This window comes from Ziziphus jujuba, chromosome 10, assembly GCF_031755915.1.
Source record: "Ziziphus jujuba cultivar Dongzao chromosome 10, ASM3175591v1".
Taxonomy (NCBI): domain Eukaryota; kingdom Viridiplantae; phylum Streptophyta; class Magnoliopsida; order Rosales; family Rhamnaceae; genus Ziziphus; species Ziziphus jujuba.
The window spans coordinates 3149357-3169438 of NC_083388.1; the positions used below are offsets into that span (position 1 = coordinate 3149357).

At 33.1% G+C, this 20082-nt stretch overlaps 3 protein-coding genes across 5 annotated transcripts; 2 read left to right on the forward strand and 1 right to left on the reverse strand.

The window, feature by feature from the left end:
• Nucleotides 1-2164: 2164 nt before the first annotated feature.
• LOC112490766 (putative F-box/LRR-repeat protein At3g42770) lies at nt 2165-3982 on the forward strand. Its single transcript, XM_025071268.2, has 3 exons — nt 2165-3046; nt 3157-3306; nt 3498-3982. Exons 1-3 carry the CDS (start codon nt 2201-2203, stop codon nt 3807-3809), a joined length of 1308 nt encoding a protein of 435 aa, XP_024927036.2. The 5' UTR covers nt 2165-2200; the 3' UTR covers nt 3810-3982.
• A 2753-nt stretch (nt 3983-6735) lies between these two features.
• Nucleotides 6736-8482, forward strand: LOC132799624 (F-box/FBD/LRR-repeat protein At4g26340-like). Its single transcript, XM_060811929.1, has 5 exons — nt 6736-6792; nt 6915-7403; nt 7708-7791; nt 7879-8028; nt 8318-8482. The coding sequence occupies exons 1-5, from the start codon at nt 6736-6738 to the stop codon at nt 8480-8482; spliced, it is 945 nt and encodes a 314-aa protein (XP_060667912.1).
• Nucleotides 8483-12150: 3668 nt separating this feature from the next.
• On the reverse strand, nt 12151-19887 carry LOC107410338 (stomatal closure-related actin-binding protein 1). Of its 3 annotated transcripts, none has more exons than XM_016017752.4 (13): nt 19626-19887; nt 18685-18984; nt 18095-18223; nt 17679-17771; nt 16166-16306; nt 15692-15760; nt 15316-15399; nt 14696-14876; nt 14392-14508; nt 14201-14259; nt 13002-13136; nt 12576-12725; nt 12151-12443 (listed from the first exon to the last, which is right to left on the reverse strand). In XM_016017752.4, exons 2-13 carry the CDS (start codon nt 18964-18966, stop codon nt 12399-12401), a joined length of 1485 nt encoding a protein of 494 aa, XP_015873238.3. In that variant the 5' UTR covers nt 18967-18984; nt 19626-19887; the 3' UTR covers nt 12151-12398. The 3 variants fall into 3 exon arrangements, with proteins under 3 accessions (XP_015873238.3, XP_060668325.1, XP_015873239.3); XM_060812342.1 differs by lacking the exon at nt 19626-19887 and adding an exon at nt 19564-19583; XM_016017753.4 differs by lacking the exon at nt 19626-19887 and adding an exon at nt 19459-19525.
• Between the last annotated feature and the right edge of the window lie 195 nt (nt 19888-20082).

Consider the following 20082-nt stretch of genomic DNA (forward strand, 5'->3'; position numbering starts at 1 on the left):
TGAGTGTTACTGGGTCCGTAAATTTGATAATCCGGACAATAGAACGTCCATATATATATATATATATATATGATAACAACAAAAACAACAAAATATATATATATTTATATATGTAGAAATTTTATGGTGAGAACAGTCCGCATGAGGACCGCAGTATTAGTGATGGTTTTTCATAGTATTAATGATGGTTTCTTAGAAAATCGTCACAAATATTATGAAATACGGTCACCAATACTGTGGTCCGTATGAGGACCGTCCGCACCGTAGAAGGAATGCATATATATGCATATTAACATACATATATATAAATATATTAAAACAATTGATTTTTATTTGTGATGGCTAATTTCCAAATCTAGGCTCTTGGCCATATTGTACATGTAGCTAATGCATGTCTCTAGCAGGCTGTTTGTGTCTATGCCTTTTTTTCTTCTCTTTGGATTCATGGTCAAGAAGATCAAACCTTAGATCTCTGGCAATTTTCTTGAATATCTCATAGCATCCTTTAACGGCTGAAATCAATGGTGTCGGAAAAACTAAATTGCCTTAAATTGGTCAACTTGTTTATCATGTATATACACCATAACATCAGTATTCAACTAACCACCACAGGCATAATTAAGATCCACCTGGCCATGACTATTTCAAGCACTTCCAGAACCGGTGCATAATATTCTGTGGGAAATTTGGCCCTTTTGGTTGCTACTAAAAGCCAACAACATCATGCAAATCAAAAGGATATAGGTCACAAAACACAAAATTTGAAATTTATTATTAGCAATAGAAGATTAAAGGAATAGGAAGCCTAGATCTCTTTTTTTTTTTTTTTTTTTTTCCCTGCCGAACCATTGGACACAATGGACGCTCAAAATTAAAATTGCCAATCCTATTTGGTTTGGAACTCTGGACGCACAAGATCCAAGCTTAATAAACATGTCTTCTCATACTTAAAATTCTAAAAATCTTTTTTATAACTTATAATTATAAAAATAGTATTTTTCATGTAAACCATGTTTAAATTAAACTGAATTTGAACTTTTGAAATTTCTTTAAGAGAAAATAAATAAAAACAATCAATATAAGAATTTTAAAATATTATAATTTTTTATTGAAAATAAAAAAGGAAATTTAGTATGTGAGAAATGGTTTTAAGAATAAATTTTTAAAAGAATAGTTTGTATAAACTTTTTCTCTGAAATTTTTATCTCTGTTTACATATATATATATATATATATTCCAAAAAATTTACTACTTATTGAAATATTTTTCAGAAAATTTTATAAATTAAATATATAATTCAATATACAAAAAATAATTATTAATTTAAAAAGCATTTCACTTAATATTTAATAAAAATATATAAATGTATATATATATATATATATATTTTATCTTCTTTAATGCTTATTAATTATCTATGTCGAATTTAAATTTTGGTCCCTTCTACTTAAGGGAATTGAATAGGAAATTAACTAAGAACTAGTAAAAGAAAAAAAAAAAAAAAGACTTTTCATGAGAAAAATGCTATAATATTAAATAATAATAATGCGCTAAAGATTAGAAACCAGTTGTGCAAATAATTCTAAAATATAAAATGCTTTATTTGAATATCCAGTTTGGTTTTCCAGAAAGAAAAAAGAAACAAAAAAAAGTCCATTTTGTGAATTAGTCAGGTGCACCATGTCACCAATACAACTGTTGTACGCAAGTCTTTTTTTCCTATACAATTACCCAAAAACCAAAAAAATAAAAAATAAAAAAGGTTTTTTCTTCTATACGTGTTATATATATATATATATATAGAGAGAGAGAGAGAGAGGGAGAGAGAGAGGCGCAATCTATAATCTTTAGTTTGGTTTCAAAAAGGCAAAGATACTGAGTTCGGTCGATACAAAAAAATAAAAAGAACAACAATTGATACAATGGAGGAGAATCCGCTTCAACGTTGTGGAATATCTTTAGTACCGAACAATAAGGTAAATTGAACATCTTTCAATTTTTTTTTTTTTCATTTTTTATTTTATTATTTTTTTAAATTTTGCCATTGTATGTATCTCTAGCCCTTATTCTGATTTGTTGTTGTTGTTGTTGTTGTTGTTGTTGTTGTTTTTGTTGTTGTTGTTGTTGTTGTTGGAATATTATTATAAAGATCAATAACAAGAGAGATGAGTACTATAATAATGATGAGGAAGATGATAGAATGAGTGAATTGACGGGAGATATTCTGGTGAAGATCGTTTCATTGTTGCCGGTGAAAGAGGCAGCGGCTACAAGTATCCTTTCCAAGCGGTGGCGCTTCATCTGGACCTTTACCAAAAATCTCAACTTCGATGCCGAACAAACACTCACCGACTTGTTAAATTTACCAAACCCCCAAGATTATGATAGACTAATCATTCATGAGAGGCTAAAATACATCCACGGAGTAAATAGCGTAATTACTCAACTAAGCAAAAACAACATGTTCGGAGGCATCGATCGGTTTAGGATCAAGTTCGATCTGTGTGGTCGGTTTTCATCTGACATTGATAATTGGATTGAGTTCGCCATGAAAAACAGAGTTCAAATTCTTGAATTGGAGTTGTTTGAACTTAACTCTGGGCGATTTATGGTGGGTTCCAACTGCTATGGTCTTAGCAAAAAGCACTTTGATCCCGTTGCACTCAAGTCCCTCAAAGTGCTTCATTTAACAAGTGTTAACATCAGTGGAAAGGTTGTGGAGTGGTTGTTGTCAAATTGTCCTCTTCTTGAAAGTTTACAAGTTGTTGATTCATTGAAATTGACCAAGTTAAGGATTTTGGGAGCACCATTGAAGCATTTAGAGATTCGGGGGTGTATCAATATTAAAAATGTTGAAATCTGTGATGCTCAAAACCTTGTTTCATTATATTATCTGTGCTTTGGTTACGATCAATTCCTCTTGAGGAATGTACCTAAGCTTATCAGTGTCGGTTTCAAGGGCGAACATCTTGGCGGTACCTTCACCTTACTTTCATCTTGTCTCTCTCAGCTGCAGATACTCCACCTAGATCTTATTCAACTTCAGGTTAGGATATGTAATTAAATATTTACAATTCTTCCTTTCTTTCTTTCTTTCTTTCTTCTTTAATTATTATTTCTTTACGATAATAATAATAGTAATAATTTTTCTTTCAGAAACATTTGAGGAATCCCATATATCCTATGTTAAGAAATCTCAAGCAGCTGAAGTTGACAGTTTTTGCAAGTGAAAATCTCAATCTCTTGCTTTCTAGAATTACTTCTCTTCTAAACGTGTCCCCTTGCTTGCAAAGACTTGAGCTAATGGTGTGTATATTCTTACTTGATTAATTTTTACCGTATTTTGTATAGTTTTTGGATGCATGACAATAAACATAATTAAATCATCATCATCAAATAAGGTTGATTTACTTGATAAGTTATTCAAATCCTGATAAAAAAAATTATTTATAATTTATTATTATTATTATTATTATATTTTATTTTTCTCAATGCAGATATCGTTAAAGGGTTATTACGATGAAATGTGCGAATTTCTAATAGAACCAACAAATTGTCCCCTCAAGGAAGTGGAAATATTAGGCTATTCAGGTACTCCAAACCACGATCAGCTTATCACCTACTTTGCAGAGAATTTGGTTGCACTGCAGAAAATTGTAGTCAATCCTTCTACATTTCAATACTACCACCTGGCTTTCAAACCAAACAAGGATATTGAAACCATAAAGAAGGAAGAGAAGGTCAGAGATCATGCTATGCAGCATATTAAAGGAAAGATTCCCACAACTATAGAATTTGTTTGCCTCTAATATATTTTTAATTTATTTAGACATTTTATTGGTGATTAGAAATTAAGGGATAAAAAAAATTTGCTTATATATATTCGTAAGCATGTGTATATATATACACATTTGAATTGTGACGGCTAATTTCCAAATCTAGCTAAGCTTTTGGCCACAATGTATATGTAGCTAATTCATATCTCTAGCTAGCCGTTTGTGTCTATGCTTCTTTTCTTCTCTTTGAATGGCCACGAAGATTCAAAACTTAGATCTCTTTCAATTTTCTTGAACATGTCCATTTCTTTTTGTCCATAACGGCTGAAATTAATGGTGTTGCAAAAACTAAATTGCTTTAAATTGGTCACTAGCTTTATGGTGTTGCAAAAACATCACTGCATCAGCATTCAATTAACCACTAAAGGTAATTTACCTTTAAGCATGAAAAGAAAGATCCACCTGAAGATCCACCTGGCTATAACTATTTTAAGCACTTCATGATCTCATGAATAGATCCACCTGGGCATGACTATTTAAAGCACTTCATGATTTCATGCATAAAATTCATGGGAAATTTTGCCCTTTTGGTTAGAAGCCAACAGCATCCTGCAAATCAAAAGAAAAAGGTCATAAAACACAAAATTTGAAATTTAGTATTAGCAATAAAAGATTAAGGGAATAGGAAGCCTAGATTTTTTATTTTTTTTTTTCCCCACCGAACCATTGGATATAATGAACACGCAAGATTAAAAATGCCAATTCTATTTGGTTTGGAACTCTCCGCGCACAAGACCCAAGCTTAATGAACATGTCTTCTAATTCCTTTAATTTAAAATTTCAAAATCTTTACCATTTATAATTCTAAAAATAATATTTTTCATATAAACCATGTTTAAATTAAACTGAATTTAAAATTTTGAAATTTCTTGTAGACAAACTAAATTAAAACAATCAATATAAGAATTAAAAAAAAATGCTATAATTGTTTATTAAAATAAAAACTAAATTTATTAACATAAATAAAATGAAGAAAGTAAAATAAAAATTTAGTAGGTGAGAAATATTTTTATGACTAAATTATTAAAAAAATAGTTCACATAAAAATTGACTTTTCGGGATAAACGAAAAAAAAACCAAAAAAAAATCTAAACTATTCGTACGAAACAAACTAAAAATTGGAAACTAACAGTGAATGACCAATTTGTGAATTTTAAGGTGCACCATATAACCAATACAACTGCTGTAAACGAGTTTTTCTTACAATATTAGAATTGATATACCTATATATATATATATATATATATATACATTTATATACATAGAAATATAATAAAGAACCGCAATCTAAAGCTTTAGTCTAGTTTAGTTCGACCGGTTGGGGGAAACAATTTACAATTAATGGAGACGAATACGCTTCGGCGCTGTGGGTCTGTAGTACAGAAGAAGGTAAGTTAATTGAACGATATCTTTCAATTTTCTATTTTTGATTTGTTGTTATTTTATTTTTAAAATTTTTCGTACTTGTCTTGTTGTTTTTGGATTTTTTTATATTTGAAGGAAAACCAATAGCTGAGTACTACAATAATAATATTAATAATAATGAGGATGATGAAAGAATGAGTGAATTGCCAGAAGATATTCTGGTGAAGATATTTTTATTATTGCCACTGAAAGATGCAGTGGCTACAAGTAAACTTTCCAAGCGATGGCGCTTCTTCTGGACCTTTACCCAAAATCTCGACTTCAATGCCCAACAAACTTTCAACAGCTTTGATTCAAAGAATTATTCAAAACTAACCAAGCATAGGATATGTAAATTAACTAATCTATGATTCTATTTTTCCTCTTACTCTTTATTTATTATTTTTTAAAATATAATAATTATAATTAATTTTGTTTTCAGTTAAGTCATGAAACTTTTCTTTATATATATATATATATATATAATGCTTTTTATTGTTCTGGGTGAGAATAAAGCAAAAATAAATAAATAAATAAATTTATGTACTAAAATTATAGATTATGGATTGAACAAGAGAAGCACGTTAGAAAAGACTCCGAGTACTACTATAGAATTCATATTCCTCTAATATATTTTTAATTAAACATTAATTGCAATTCTGATTTTCAAAACTTATTAGAAATAAACTTGGTTACTTAAAAAAAAAATAAAAAAAAAAAGAGGCAAGCAAGAAATCCTCCTCTTGCTTCTCCCAAATTCAGCATTATTTGACAACTAAAATGTCAAAAATGAAAAGCGAAAATCAACCCAAAGAAGATCTAGCAAGAGAGTTTCCATTGGAGAGAGATATTGTCACAAGGGTTTTTGGACTTAACACTAATGTAGAGGAGTACTTTGAAAGAATTGCTTCTGAAATTGATCTATGAAGCTTTTAGAGTAGTTACGGGCTTGGAAACAATGTAGTAGTGAAGGGTACAACCAAATTCTTTATATTACTTTCTATTTTTTGACTCTCAAATTTTTACATCCCTACTAACTCCTGACACTCTTTTTACCTCTATTTTGTACACCATGCAGCGATGTCTCTCAACAAATGCTACACGTTTTAAAAAATTGATTAATTAAACTTTAGTATCATGTAGTTTGGAAGAATTAAACTCTCAGTCCTCAATTTTAAATTTGTTATATTTTGATCCAATTGAACTTTTTGGCTAACAGTGCTTAACATAAATCTTTTTAGCTCTTTTACTGCTTATTGCATGTGGAATCTTATAGCTAAGTTGAACTTGTGCTTTGATCCTCTTACTTAACAGAATTTTGGGGGGGAAAATAAAATGAATAAAATAATCCTAAAATATTTTATCTTTTGGACAACACGTAAAATATTTTATTTCTTATGTATTAGAGAGCCCCGCAATCTAGCTAAGCTCTAGTTTGGTTCCACAAAATCAGAGAGATATTAATTCATGCAGTTTGGCCGGAGGAAACAATACGATGAAGGAGAATCAGATTCAAGGCTGTGGAATATCTGTAGTGCAGAGCAAGAACAAGGTAAAAACTGATCATCTAATTTCAATTTTTTTATTTTTTATTTTTTGTTTTATTTTCCATACTTGTATCTTTGGTCCTTAAATCTGTTATTATTAGTTTTTTGGATTTTTATTTATATATAGAAAAACAAGAGAGATAAGTACAATCGGGATAGAATCAATGAATTGTCAGAAGATATTCTAGCGAAGATAGTTTGTTTGTTGCCGCTGAAAGATGCAGTGGCTACAAGTATCCTTTCCAAGCGATGGCGTTACATATGGACCTTTACAACAAATCTAGACTTCGATGCCAAACAAACTCTGAACCGCTTGATAGATTCAAAGAATTATGATAAACACAAGCATGAGACGCGAAATTACATCCACAGGGTAAACAGTGTAATTACTCAGCTTAGCAGCAAAACCAACAACAACAACAACAACATCATCATCGATCGGTTTAGGATCTATTTTGATATGTGCCGTAAGTTTTCATCTTTCATTGATAGTTGGATTGAGTTTGCAGTGGAAAACAGAGTTCAAATTCTCGAATTGGACTTGTTTGAATCTGGTGGCATTAGAATGAGCTCCGACTGCTATATTCTACTCAAAAAGCAATTTGATCATCATCCCGTTGCGCTTAGCATGTGTTGACATCAGTGGAAAGGTTGTGGAGTGGTTGCTGTCTAATTGTAATTTTCTTGAACGATTACAAGTCGCTGGTACAACCAAATTGATCAAGTTGAGGATTTTGGGAGGACCCCGTAATTTGAAGCATTTAGAGATTAGGCGGTGCTTCAATATGAAAAAGCTTGAAATCCATGATGCTAAAAACCTTGTTTCATTATAATCTCTTTCCAATTCTTATTATAATTTCGTCTTGAGGAATGCTCCTGAACTTGTTCATCTACTCATCAATGTCAATTTTGGTTTTAAGGGCGAATATCTTCGTCGTACCTTCACCTTACTTTCATCTTGTCTCCCTCAGCTGCAGATTCTCCAGCTAAATCTTAGCAATCAGGTTTGTATATATATATATATATATATAAATATTAACTATCTATGCTTTTTTTTTTTTTATTCATAATGATAATAATTTTTCTTTCAGATATATTTGAGGAATGTCGTATACCCTAAATTAACAAATCTCAAGCAGTTGAAATTGACAGTTAATGCAAATGAAGATCTCAATCTCTTGATTTCTAGAATTATTCCTATTCTGAAAGTGTCTCCTTGCTTGCAGAGACTTGAGTTAAAGGTTTGTATATATTATTACTTGATTAGTTTTTGCAGATTTCTTTTTTTTTTTTTATTTTACTTTATGCTTTTTGGATTACATTAATTATGAACATTATTATTATTATTATTATTATTATATTTTCTTCTTGATGCAGATGCGGTTAGGTTTTTATTATGATAATGAAACGTGTGAATATATAATAGAACCAGCAAATTGGCCTCCTCTCAAGGAAGTGGAAATATTAGGCTATTCAGGTAGGAGTCAAAATGAAGATCAACTTATCATCTACTTTTTGATTGCACTGCAGAGAATCATTGTCCATCCTTCTGAATTTGATAACTACGACCCAGCTTTCATACGAATCAAGAATACAGAAACCATAAGTGAGCAAGAGAAGATCAGAGATCACGCTATGCAGCATCTTAAAGGAAAGATTCCTACTGCTGTAGATTTTGAATTTGTTTTTGCCTAACATATTCTTGATTTTTATGCAGAGATTGTATCGTTGGTTGGAAATTTTGTTTTATTTTATTTTAGTTTTATAAACATTGGTCTTTGGAGATTAATAATTCAATTATTTGTTTATGGGACAAAAAATATTGCTTTATCATTGTTTTATTTAGCATCAGCTGACTTTCGGCCTCACTAAACTCCAATTCATCCATATATACCTCCACAATGTACCAATGCAAGAAAGCCTTCCACCTAGATATACTCATGAGCTGCTCAGTCAAAATATACCTGAACTTCTCCTGCATGGAGGTTGAGTTTTCTGACAAAGGCAGACAACATATAAAATGTTAGGGCCCGTCGAGAATTCCTCCCTGGAATCCTAGACAAGCCCTGATCCCAGGGAAATACCACCGAACCTTCCAACGGAAAATCCAGCTGCACCTCCCCTAAGGGTAAGACTTACCAAAAATTACCTGCAGTGAAAACACACTTTTATATTCATCCCCTTATTCCTCCCACAATACTACAAATTGATTTCCAAAATTTTACAGCACTTCACAAGAATAAGAGTAATCCAGTGCATAAATAAAACATAAGTGTCCAGAACAATATACAGAGCTTCATGAAATGCTATTCAATAGAAAATACAATAAAGATGAAAGAAATATTACAACTGAAACAAACGAGTACAAAGGTACTTCTCGAACTACGATAGCGGCGGAGAATTGGTTTGCTCTTGAAGAACGTCTACCACCCCTTGCACCTAAGGGAACGAAATTTAAAAACGTGAGATGCTAATCATCTCAGTGAGCGACCCTAGCTACAGAACACTTTTAATAATAATAATTACAAATAAGGGAATTTAATTAATACTGGCAATTAAATAGGTAAATAAATAATAACAGTTGAAAATAATAATTTCTCTCAAAACTCTCACTAATCACTCCATTGGAAATGTTCCTTTTTTAAAACATTTTCACAAAATCCGATATTTGTATTTCCCGAAAACCAAGGGAGCAAATAATTTAATAAACAATAAATAAATAAATAAATACCCCAAATGTAATTAAAATGTAAATACATATAATAAATAATTTTTGAACACTTTGGGGTTTGAAATTTTATCCGAAAATTTACACTTGACGCACCACGCCATATACCGGTGATGCCCTCCGATACCCAACGTCCCGAGCACCGACTGGCGGGGAGATTAAAGAGAGAAACTTGCAAACAGCACTTCGGCGTCCCGACAGTACCGCTACTGAAAACGTCATCCCGGCCAAGGAGGGGGGCGGCTGTGGCCAATATCAAACTTGCCTGCCCACGATCCAATGGCAACTCACGGGAGACATAATACTTGCGCACTAACCATATACATACACCAGAACACCAATACTGTATGAATGCGTCTAAAATAATTATTAAATAAATTATAACCGTACCGTTCTTTCCAAAATTACCGTGGAAAATATACCAATTTTCACATTTACCATCCCACATATTTTCTTTTAGCAACCCGGTACGAAAACATCGGTAACGAATAAACAAATAATTTTTCTCGTAACACAAGGTTCAACAAATAAAATACCAAGGGCATAATTATAAAAATTAAACCACCAGTTTAAATAAATATTTTCGCAAAATATTTAAACCAATTATGTTCAAAAATAATATTAAAACCACATACAATTTATTACTGAAAATACCTTGCTCATGCATAATAAATAAATTAAATCACAATAAAATCATAATTAAATTGCACCACATGAGCATAATTCAAATATCAATTAAACACCCATTAAATATAATTAATTGCCCCAAAATATTTTTAAAGGTGGGTCGCTCACCTTAAGTGCGTATATCAGCTAAGATCCTCCGCAGGATCAACTCCACTACTCGCACACGTACCTAAAACATCCACAGTACACCAACCAAATATATTAATATTTTAATCGGGTAACTCCCAAATGGATACCCGGGGAGCGAACACGAACGACAACTAAAAATTACGAGTAATATACCGAATCGAAGCTTGAGTGATGAGGATCACGGATTCGATCTTACTTCCCGGAGATCGGACCCGAGGTGGCCGGAATCTCATCGGAAAGCTTTCGGGATTCGACTCTTTAATTCTCCCAAACCATCGCGAATTGGAGGAAAAGGACGCCGGATTTGGATTCAGGAGGTCGGAATCAATGGACATGGACCGGCGGTGCAACTGGGTACTCGCCGGAATAGTGACTTCTGGCGAGTCGCCGGCGGCGGCGCGTGCGGTGGCCGTTGGCTGAGATTTTTTGGGGTTTTGTAGATCGAGAGGAGAGGATTCCAACAGGACTGCCAGTGAGGCAAACGGAGGCCGGACGGCGAAGAGATCGGGGTTTGAAGATTTTCGGCGCCTCGCTGGAAAATGCCTCGATCCCGGTGCATAGGTCCGGTGGCCGTGAAATTTGGTGGGCTAGCCGGAAATGAGGAGGTGGTGAGAGGTGGCTGGCGCTTGTGGCCTGAAAATGGCTGAAAAAGGGTCAACGGCGGTGGAGGGGAAAAATCACCGCCGAGCTTCGCCGGCTCGGTCTGGGCGCGTCCGACGACCGACGGTCGAGAAATTTCAGGGTTCGGTTGGAAATGGAAAGGCGCTCCCATCTGGCCGACGCATGTAGCAAGGATCGGCCGGAAAATTGGACAATTTCCGACGGCCGATCATTTTTCTCTCTCTCTCTCCTCTCTCTCTTTCTCTCTCCTCCCCGGTGTTTTTGCCAAATAAAAGCCACCGTGGGGTGATACTGTTCACCCACGTGGAACAATCAGGTGACGACACGTGGTATTACTGTGCACTTAAGCCAGATATAATAAAATATTACGGTATCCAACGAACTTCAAACATCCATAACTTTTCAACCAGATGTCCAATTTAAGCGTACCGCTAGTCTATGAACTCGTATCGACAAGTACTTTACAATCATACAAAAGTCAAAACAAAATTACACAACAATAAAAAGTCAACTCTCGGCATCTTTTGGACAGTTTGCACCTCGATTTGTTTTGCCCATAACTTTCAAACCGTAGCTCCGTTTTCAACGTGCTACTAATCTACGAACTCGGAGCATCATGCACTTCGCCATGATACCATGGTCAACTAGAAATTTCAACTGGAACAAAAAATCAACTTTTGGCCCATTCGGTCAACGATTAACCTCGGTCAACGTGCACGAATTCCGATGTGGTTTGAGTCGGGATGTTACATAAAATCCCCTTTGGAGGAATATCAGAAACATAGATTTCACTTTCTTTGTGGTCCACAAAACAAAGTAAGAAGCATTCTTGCTCTGCACATTGATCATCTACTCAACTAATGACTTTATAAGTTTGCACCGAGATAGACATGTCTTTATCTTGGTTTGTTTTTTGAGTATGAAACTTTTAAAAGAGAAAAACAACAGTATGAGAAACCTCAAATACAGGAAAATGTGAGTTAGCACTACTAAAACTAAATTACATCATTCCAACTCCAGGAGGATCAAAGCAACATGAATATATATATATTCAAAGTAAATGGCCGTAAAGACAAGTAATATCCAAAGCACATTTTCTCTTTACTACCCTCATGATATTCAAAAGCAATTTATAAGTCATACCAAAGATTTCATATCCTGTACTGCCAAATGAATTCAATCAAAACTTAACCATGTATGATAAGACTAGCATACAATTTCAATCAATACTCCAAATGTAAGTGGGGAATTTAGTTTACACTCAAACAGAAAGGCAAACAAAAAAGATGCCTTAATGTTGAAAAAAAAAAAAAAAAAAAGCAGAATAAGGAAAAGCTTGTGAGGCAAAGATCACAATTACACAAATGCCATACCCTACTATTACAAATATTATAATACAAAAACTCAATAATTACATTAGTGATAAGTGAGGATTCTCCAGGTCCATTAGGTCCCTAAAGAAGCTCTGTCATCTGGCCCAGCTAATATGATCTGGCATGTAAAAAATTTGGTGTTATCGACTTCTCTAGCAAGTCAGAATGGTGAAAAAAAATGGAGAAAAAAGGTACAAAGATTCTAAGGCTGACAGTGTTAAGATTATGCAGAATAGTTAGATAGACATACATTGCAGTCGAAAGCAAATCTCCGGGCAAGCATGATGGCTGCATTCCTCTCTCTTTGTGATTCAAATGCTAATACAAAGGAAAGCCCTTTCTTTGCTTGCCAATACAATGCTTGAGGTGCAGCATTGCCACCTCCTCTAACCCCACATAGCTAAGGCAAAAACAAAAAGATGAAGACTGATCAATGAAACAATGTAATAATTAAAACTTAATCCCTTCCATTTTTATTCAATTTGGAATATTCTTTTATGGTATCCTAAATGTTGGATGCATGATTTTATAAACATGAAAATCCACGGGACCAGAGATAGGAAATTAAATAAAAAATCATTCTTATGCCCACATTTGTTTCCATTTTAATCCATTCAATTGTTATCCATAGCCAAACAAAAGAAGAATATTTTCACTACAGTTCAATCTGAAATACCTGCATTGAAGCAGAATAGTATTCCTTAGCTATTGTTGTCTTTGCTTTGCAAAGCTTTATCCTCATCTTTCCCACATGAAAAACATGAATAGATTCTGATGAATAATTCGCGTCATTCATTTGGGTAATAACTACCTGTGAAGTAACAAAAGTTCAAGAAACAACAATGGTTACAGGTAAGATCAAAAGAAAATTTCTTCTTTTTCTTTTTCTTTTTTTTTTTTTTTTTTTCTCTATTTTGGACTTCAAAGCAAATAAGAAAAAGCCAAAAAAAATGAGTAGCAATTAATTATGTGTCACATTATGCAAGAAAATGTCAGTTCAAACTAATTTGAATTCTATTATGTTCCTTGTGAGCCCAATGATCAGGCATTACTAAAATTAAAGGAGATTCAGCTGAATGTTTACGATATACCTGGTAAATGACAACGGCTCATAAACTGTAATAAGATAAAATCACAAGTAACTTACAAAGCCCTGCAACTTTTCCAAAGTCCCTGGAGAACTATATCGACATCCAACAGACTTCTTGTATATTTGTAACACTTTCAATATAAGCTTCAAACCACAGTATTTAACCTTAAATGATATGGTGTTGTGCGTACATAGTTAGATATCACTTTCCAGAAGCTTATCTTTTCAGACTGATAGTCACTTAGCATGATATCAAAACGTAGGCTACTATGTTAATGTTATCATATTGAGCTTGATGACTAAACCAAAGTTTTTGTTAGTCCGGTCTCATGTTTAACTTAATATGATACCATCGCTTGTGGGGTTTCTACAATCTTATGTTCAAACCTACCCATTTCTTGTTATTTATTGTTCTACACATGAAGGCCCACTACTACACGAGCTTATACATGAGGAGAAATGTTCGTGTGTTTTTCTATCTATTTGGTACACATATTTGGATCCACTTCCAAACAACAAATTTTATCAATTCATGGTAACTTAGCAACATATATCTACCAAGCTTTGCTCTATATAACAGCTTAAAATCAACTGACAAAAATTAACCATGGCCATTATTGACCTCTACTTAAATTTACTTGTAAGACATAGGGAAGTAAATCTTTTTTTACAGCCATCATTTAAACAATTAAAAAATGATGTAAAACATGCAACATAAGAAAATCCATAGTCTGTAAAACAGTGAGCTATTTACACTAACAATTGGACAAGATTGGATGACATACATTAAATTCAACATCGTGTTTCCGAACAAGTGCCTCCACATAGCTTCCCAAGCCAGCAGCTGTACAAAAATCAAATAAGTACTTTCTTTTAATAAGAAAAATTAATAATTAAACATAAAAAAAAAAAAACCATTAAAACTCTGATTAAAGGAGATATATGACGTAAATGGAGAGTGAAGACAAAACCAGACCAGGATCAATAGGACCAGTTGTTGTCAATGTTATCATCTGGCCTTCTGTAGTAATATCAACTTGCAAAATTCGCCCAACATCAAAAGGTTCAAGAGCGTACACTGGTCTGGTAGCACCTGAGATTGGGCAAGTTGAATAAGAGAAAGGAAAATATACTAAACATAAAAACTAACTTTGACTGGTGTTATCATATTGAATGGCTATGTTAGCACATCAATAATATGTTACATGATATTTCAATAAAGAACTGATCCTTCACTTTCTTAGAAGTTGAGAATATAAAGCATGAAAAAACAAGTGTACCTGATATAAGCTCCTTTTTATCACCTTCAGATGAAACACGATACCATTGAATTAGACACTTAGAAAGGTCTGGAGCATTATCAGAGGAAGGTTGAATCTGCAAATATGAACCTAAAGCTTCATGGCCATCTAGTTCATATAGCTGAGAACTGTTATCCATGCCTCTCTTGCTCATTGCCAGCTGAAAGATATGTAGAGAAAAAGAGATAGTGCAAGAAATTAATCATAGAAGCCATATCTTAAATGCTTACATAAATTGACAGAACAGCAACAGTAGAAAATTTTATCTTTTTGAGAGAGAAAGAGAGGGGGAAAAAAATTGAATTTGTTGAAATTCAAAAGCAAACAAATTGAAAATTTTAGGACAAATAGCACTAAATTATCATTATGCAGATTTATGTGTTTTATCTTCCAACCTTATCTTCATAGATCTCCATAGGTATAAATCTTGTTAGCATTAAATAGGCCTAGAAAAAAGGGGGCTGAGCCTTGTTTCAACAAAGTAATGTTCATATTGCAGTCTAGTGTCTCAAGCACAACATGAACATAATGCCTTATGAGTTATTTTTCCATCATTCAATTGGCAAAGGATCTCCCATATCACATACTAATAAGCATACCTCTCTTTTAAGTCGAATAGATTGCTTAGCCTTCTCCATGAGCTGTGTCCTCAATGCACGTAGCTCATGTTCCATGTCCATAACCTACAAATTAACGAATGGTCATAAGTTAACAATAGATAACTTTCTTCCAGTAAATTACTTTAAAATCGACTATGAATTGGCATCAAACTAGGATGTTTTATGATCCATTGAAAGTAAAGCTTGCGAATAATTATTCTTGTCTTGAAAGTTCACGTATGCAATAATTAATTTAACAGATAGAACCTAACAAATTTTACCACAGTGAAACTCAACCATACCTTCTGAAAAATCTAAGCCTAGTCTATTGCAAGTCTACATTGCCAAAAATCAAGAATATTGATCTAATATATACCTTGCTTGGCTGATGCAGCATTTTGATCCGTCTAGCTTCTTGTACTTCCTTCATTAATTCTTCCAAGTCCTAATACACAAAATATATAATTGTCAAAATGCAAAATAGAAAATATAAGTCATATTAATGAAGCAATAATTAATATATGTCATATATGGTTCATCTTCACATGAAACACTGCTCAAGAGAATTTTTTTTTTTTTTTTTTTTTTTTTTTGGGGCAAGAATCCTCTGATATCCACTCAAGTCAAGACGATTAACCAGGAGGGAAGCATACAATTTCTACTATCATATGGTATATACGGTACAAGAATATGCAAAAACCAACAAATTAAGTATACATTAAATGTCAAAGTAGATGCATCAAGCATGTAACTTTACAGAAGCTCAGCTCCCACAATACAGCTGCAACAGTTGACAAGAACTCTTTATGCTAGGAAGTCTGCATTGTAAGAAAACACAAAAAACACCAACCTGCTTCCCTGAAGCCCGAGACATTCGCTCATGTTCCTGAAGGGCCTCTTCTACTCTCTGAACGGCTGCTCTAGCACTTTCAATTTCAGCACGAGCAAATGCTCTTTCCTCATCCACAAGTTTTCTAGCATCTTCTGAAGCCTACAATAGATATAAACACTATGTATTGAAAAAAAAAAAAAAAAAAGTAAAAAAAATTAAAAAAAAATAACACAGAAACAATAAACGAAAAAAAAGGAGTTTCTAGGTTAATTGTCAAGGTACCACATAGTATAAGCAATAATCTGAAGCATCCTTTTTAAGTTTGTGAACCATTATTCTAGAACATCCAGATCCCACATATAAATTGTTAATAAGTTTGGTGTCAATCAATAAGTATCATGTAGAGACATAAAGGATGATCCATAACTCCATAAGCCATTCTGGTTTCTCCACTTGATGTTCCTTCTCATAACATGACAACATGCTATGGGACATCAACTATCTTTGAGCAAGAAAATGGACGTATAGACTTATAAGAATGCTAAACAGAAAAATAAATAAATAAAATATTGCTCATTCAGCCAATTGTAGAGTTGCAGCTGCATGGAAAAAACCATCATGTTGTCTCTTTCTATTTGAGATATAATTTTAAAATGAAAATGAATATTATATCTCCATCCTCCATTGGTATAGTTTTGTTTACCATGAAAACAAAGATTGACACATAGACTATTGACAAAACTGATAAAGTTTTACAGATCCTTAATGGACTAAAAAGCATAGATAATATTGAATTTGGAATTTCCGGAAAGAAGCAGTTAATAGATTTTAGAGTCTGTTATGGATTGAAAATGTAAAGGGCGGGAAATTTATGTTTTTTCCTGTGACCATAAGAATTTTAGAAATCAAAGATTCAAAATTAACAAGGAAACAAAAATCCAGGACCGAGAGTGCTATGCTTGGCTGAGGAGAAACAATATTGCCAAATTTGTAGTTTTATGCTTCCCTTTGGAGTATATGGTGCAAACTATGGTAGGATAAATCACATACTGCTGAACTTTGTATAGGGTGAAGTGGGGTTTCAACAGATTCTTCGTTCGACTATAAACCATATGCAAAGAAGTAAGCATTAACAAATCTTAGACTCTCAATAAGGTCTTCAAGGCATCAGCTAGAAAAATTTCCAACACGACAGCATAAAAAAATGCAGAACTTGAAGAAATTTCAAAAACTCAAGGTCCCCTAAGTTATCATTGTAACACTTACTTGGAAAGGAGAAAATCTAAGATGCTTTTACAATCAATGAAAGGGACTCAAAGTGAATGTAAACAAGAAGAAAATGAACTATCCTTATAACCATCAGCTTAAAAATTGAAACAGCAACAAGTGATATACAAACAACACAGTCAAAATCCAAATCTTGAGAATTGTTATGATACTAGAATGATTTAGTTTTAAAAAGTATATCCCACAATATCCACAAAATAGACGAGAAATTTATCACACAGTTTAATCAAGATATTTACATTACCTGCTTAAGAAAATTTGCTAGCTTCTTCACTTCAGACTTTTCTTGCATTAACTCCCCTTCTCTTTGAGTCAACTGGACTGCTAAAGCCTCCACCTAGAGAAAGTGGCCACAATTTTCACAAAGTGATCACTGGCTTCACTTAAATGATGGCAAATGAAAAGGCAAGCTAAATGAATAGAAAGCTCAGACAAACAGTGTGATGAATCATTCTGGAGGTCAAAAAATTAAAATATATTATATAGTATATCTTATAAATATTTTGGACGAATAGTGAATTTATAAGACAACAACCATGAAGATATTAAATTAATATCACAAATTAGCAACACTGAATGAGGAAGATAAGATTATACCACCTAACACTGGTTAAAAAGGAAGCATCCAAATTATATCAACAGACACAAACACATACTAACCATTGCAATGGCTTCCTCTATATCATCCTTGTTTCTACCAGCCACACGCCCTTTTAAAGATTCCAGTGCATCCCTTAGCTTCTTCAAAAGGACATGCTTTTCCAATGATGCTGCCTCCCTGAGTCTAGCCTGTATTCAGATTGACTGGTTCAAAATTTTGGCAATCTATATTGCCACTTTCTTCACATAAATGTTTCACTATCTTCCAAGATTGGAACAGAAAAACATAAACGAAATAAGGATAGGTTACATTAAATAAAACCAAAAAGTTTCAAGTTATTTGCACCCGACACAGAAATTCAACTGCTAAAGACATTATCTTTTTCATATAAGAGAATCCATTACTTTGCAGCGAAAACACCCTGTTTCAACTGCGTTAATCACCAAATCCAACTGAGTTTTTTTCATTACATTTTCAAAATCATAACAATCAATGCCAGCTTCAAATAATTATTCCCATGATAAGCCTCTAAAGCATTAGAATATATAAGTTCAAAGATAATCAAACCACACCATATACTGCAAACACTATAGTATAATATACAATATAAGCAAAATTTCTAAAGAAAATAATTGAAACTATATTCGACCTCTTCAGATAATTTAGCGGCAGCAGCTAACCCCTTCTCAAATTTACTAGCAAGGTCACGAACTGAAAGGCGTTTCTGCTGTTCCAACAGTTGTGCAGTCTCACGGGCAACAACCTCCTTCATTGATAGTACCTTCGGATCATCCTTTGCCTCCATTATCTGATTGTTAGCACCAATTTTGTAATTTGGAAACCGACTGGAAGCAAATATTACATCAGCTGATACTGCAGGAACAGCTTCCTTTTGCATTGTGTCAGCGAAATCCCGGGTTACTCTTGTCATTGTTCCAAACTAATTACTCTGTCAATCCCCACAAATTAAAACTATATTAGAAACAAACTAAATGAAAAAAAAAAAAAAAAAATCTATCTTTCAAATGAGAAAACAAATGGGCATCAGAATCAACCAATCTATGCTACTTTCATTGAAAACGACCAAAAAAAAAGAACTGAAAACAATTCTAATGAAATTTCACCGTTTTAGTCTATTACAACTAAATTATAATGGCTAAGTTGCATCTATTGAAAGTCTCTCTTCAGTTTTCCCGCAACCCTTCTGCCGTCTACAATAACGATAACTCCTAGAAGAGTCTAAATTAGAATTTTCAATTTCAAGTTTCACATATGAAAAAGAAAACCCGATCACTCCTAATACAAACAAACAAAAAAGAAACAATACCCAAAAGAGAAAAAACAACGAAAACAACAAAAAGGACTGTAAGCAGAAGAATCAAAAACAACATAAACAACAAAAATTGCAGGCAAAGAAATCAACCATGATAACCCAACATAGCAAAGAAGTCAAAGAAAGCGAAGAACTTAAAAACAAACCAAAACCCTAGCTAAAAATTCAACCTTTATTCTTTTTTTATTTATTTACCTTTTTTATGGAGTATAAAAAGTGAAAGAAATGAAGACAAAAAGGGAAAAACTTGGACTCACAGATTATAGCCCAAAAAAAATAAAAATTGCAGAACTATTCGGAAATAGATAACGAATGTGGGATTTTCGGATCGGAACGCTAAGTGTTTAGTCCAATTGTTGTTGTTGCTGCTGCTTATCCAAAATGCAAGCAAATTGATGAACTTGCCTCCTATAGTTTTAGAGAGAGAAAGTGAAGGTTTTTTTTTCTTAGAGAGAGAAAGAGAATATGCAAAAGATGGTGTGGCCGCTTTTTGAAAAGCCAAGGGGGGAGAGAGAGAGAGAGAGAGAGAGAGAGAGAGATATGAGCCAAGCAAACAGTAAAAGAAGAAAGTCTTACCTGCTTCTGTTTGCTTATTTTCTTTTTTATTATTTTATTAATAAAAATAAATTATTTTAGTAAAATATAAAGACAGCTTTGTGAGTTGGAATGAAAAAGCAAATAAAATAATAAATTTAGAAAAATAAAAAATAAAAA

What these genes read in the sequence shown, in the direction of transcription:
- LOC132799624 (XM_060811929.1), top strand. Translation starts at nt 6,736, where the DNA reads ATGAAGGAGAATCAGATTCAAGGCTGTGGAATATCTGTAGTGCAGAGC. An exon ending in AGCAATTTGATCATCATCCC is followed by an intron (nt 7,404 to 7,707) that starts GTTGCGCTTAGC and finishes TTTGGTTTTAAG; the next exon opens with GGCGAATATCTTCGTCGTAC. An exon ending in TGCAGAGACTTGAGTTAAAG is followed by an intron (nt 8,029 to 8,317) that starts GTTTGTATATAT and finishes ATTGCACTGCAG; the next exon opens with AGAATCATTGTCCATCCTTC.
- LOC107410338 (XM_016017752.4), bottom strand. Translation starts at nt 18,966, where the DNA reads ATGACAAGAGTAACCCGGGATTTCGCTGACACAATGCAAAAGGAAGCT. An exon ending in CTCGGGCTTCAGGGAAGCAG is followed by an intron (nt 15,761 to 16,165) that starts GTTGGTGTTTTT and finishes TTTGTGTATTAG; the next exon opens with GACTTGGAAGAATTAATGAA. An exon ending in TGCTGCATCAGCCAAGCAAG is followed by an intron (nt 15,400 to 15,691) that starts GTATATATTAGA and finishes GTTAATTTGTAG; the next exon opens with GTTATGGACATGGAACATGA.
- LOC112490766 (XM_025071268.2), top strand. Translation starts at nt 2,201, where the DNA reads ATGAGTGAATTGACGGGAGATATTCTGGTGAAGATCGTTTCATTGTTG. An exon ending in TAGATCTTATTCAACTTCAG is followed by an intron (nt 3,047 to 3,156) that starts GTTAGGATATGT and finishes TTTTTCTTTCAG; the next exon opens with AAACATTTGAGGAATCCCAT. An exon ending in TGCAAAGACTTGAGCTAATG is followed by an intron (nt 3,307 to 3,497) that starts GTGTGTATATTC and finishes TTCTCAATGCAG; the next exon opens with ATATCGTTAAAGGGTTATTA.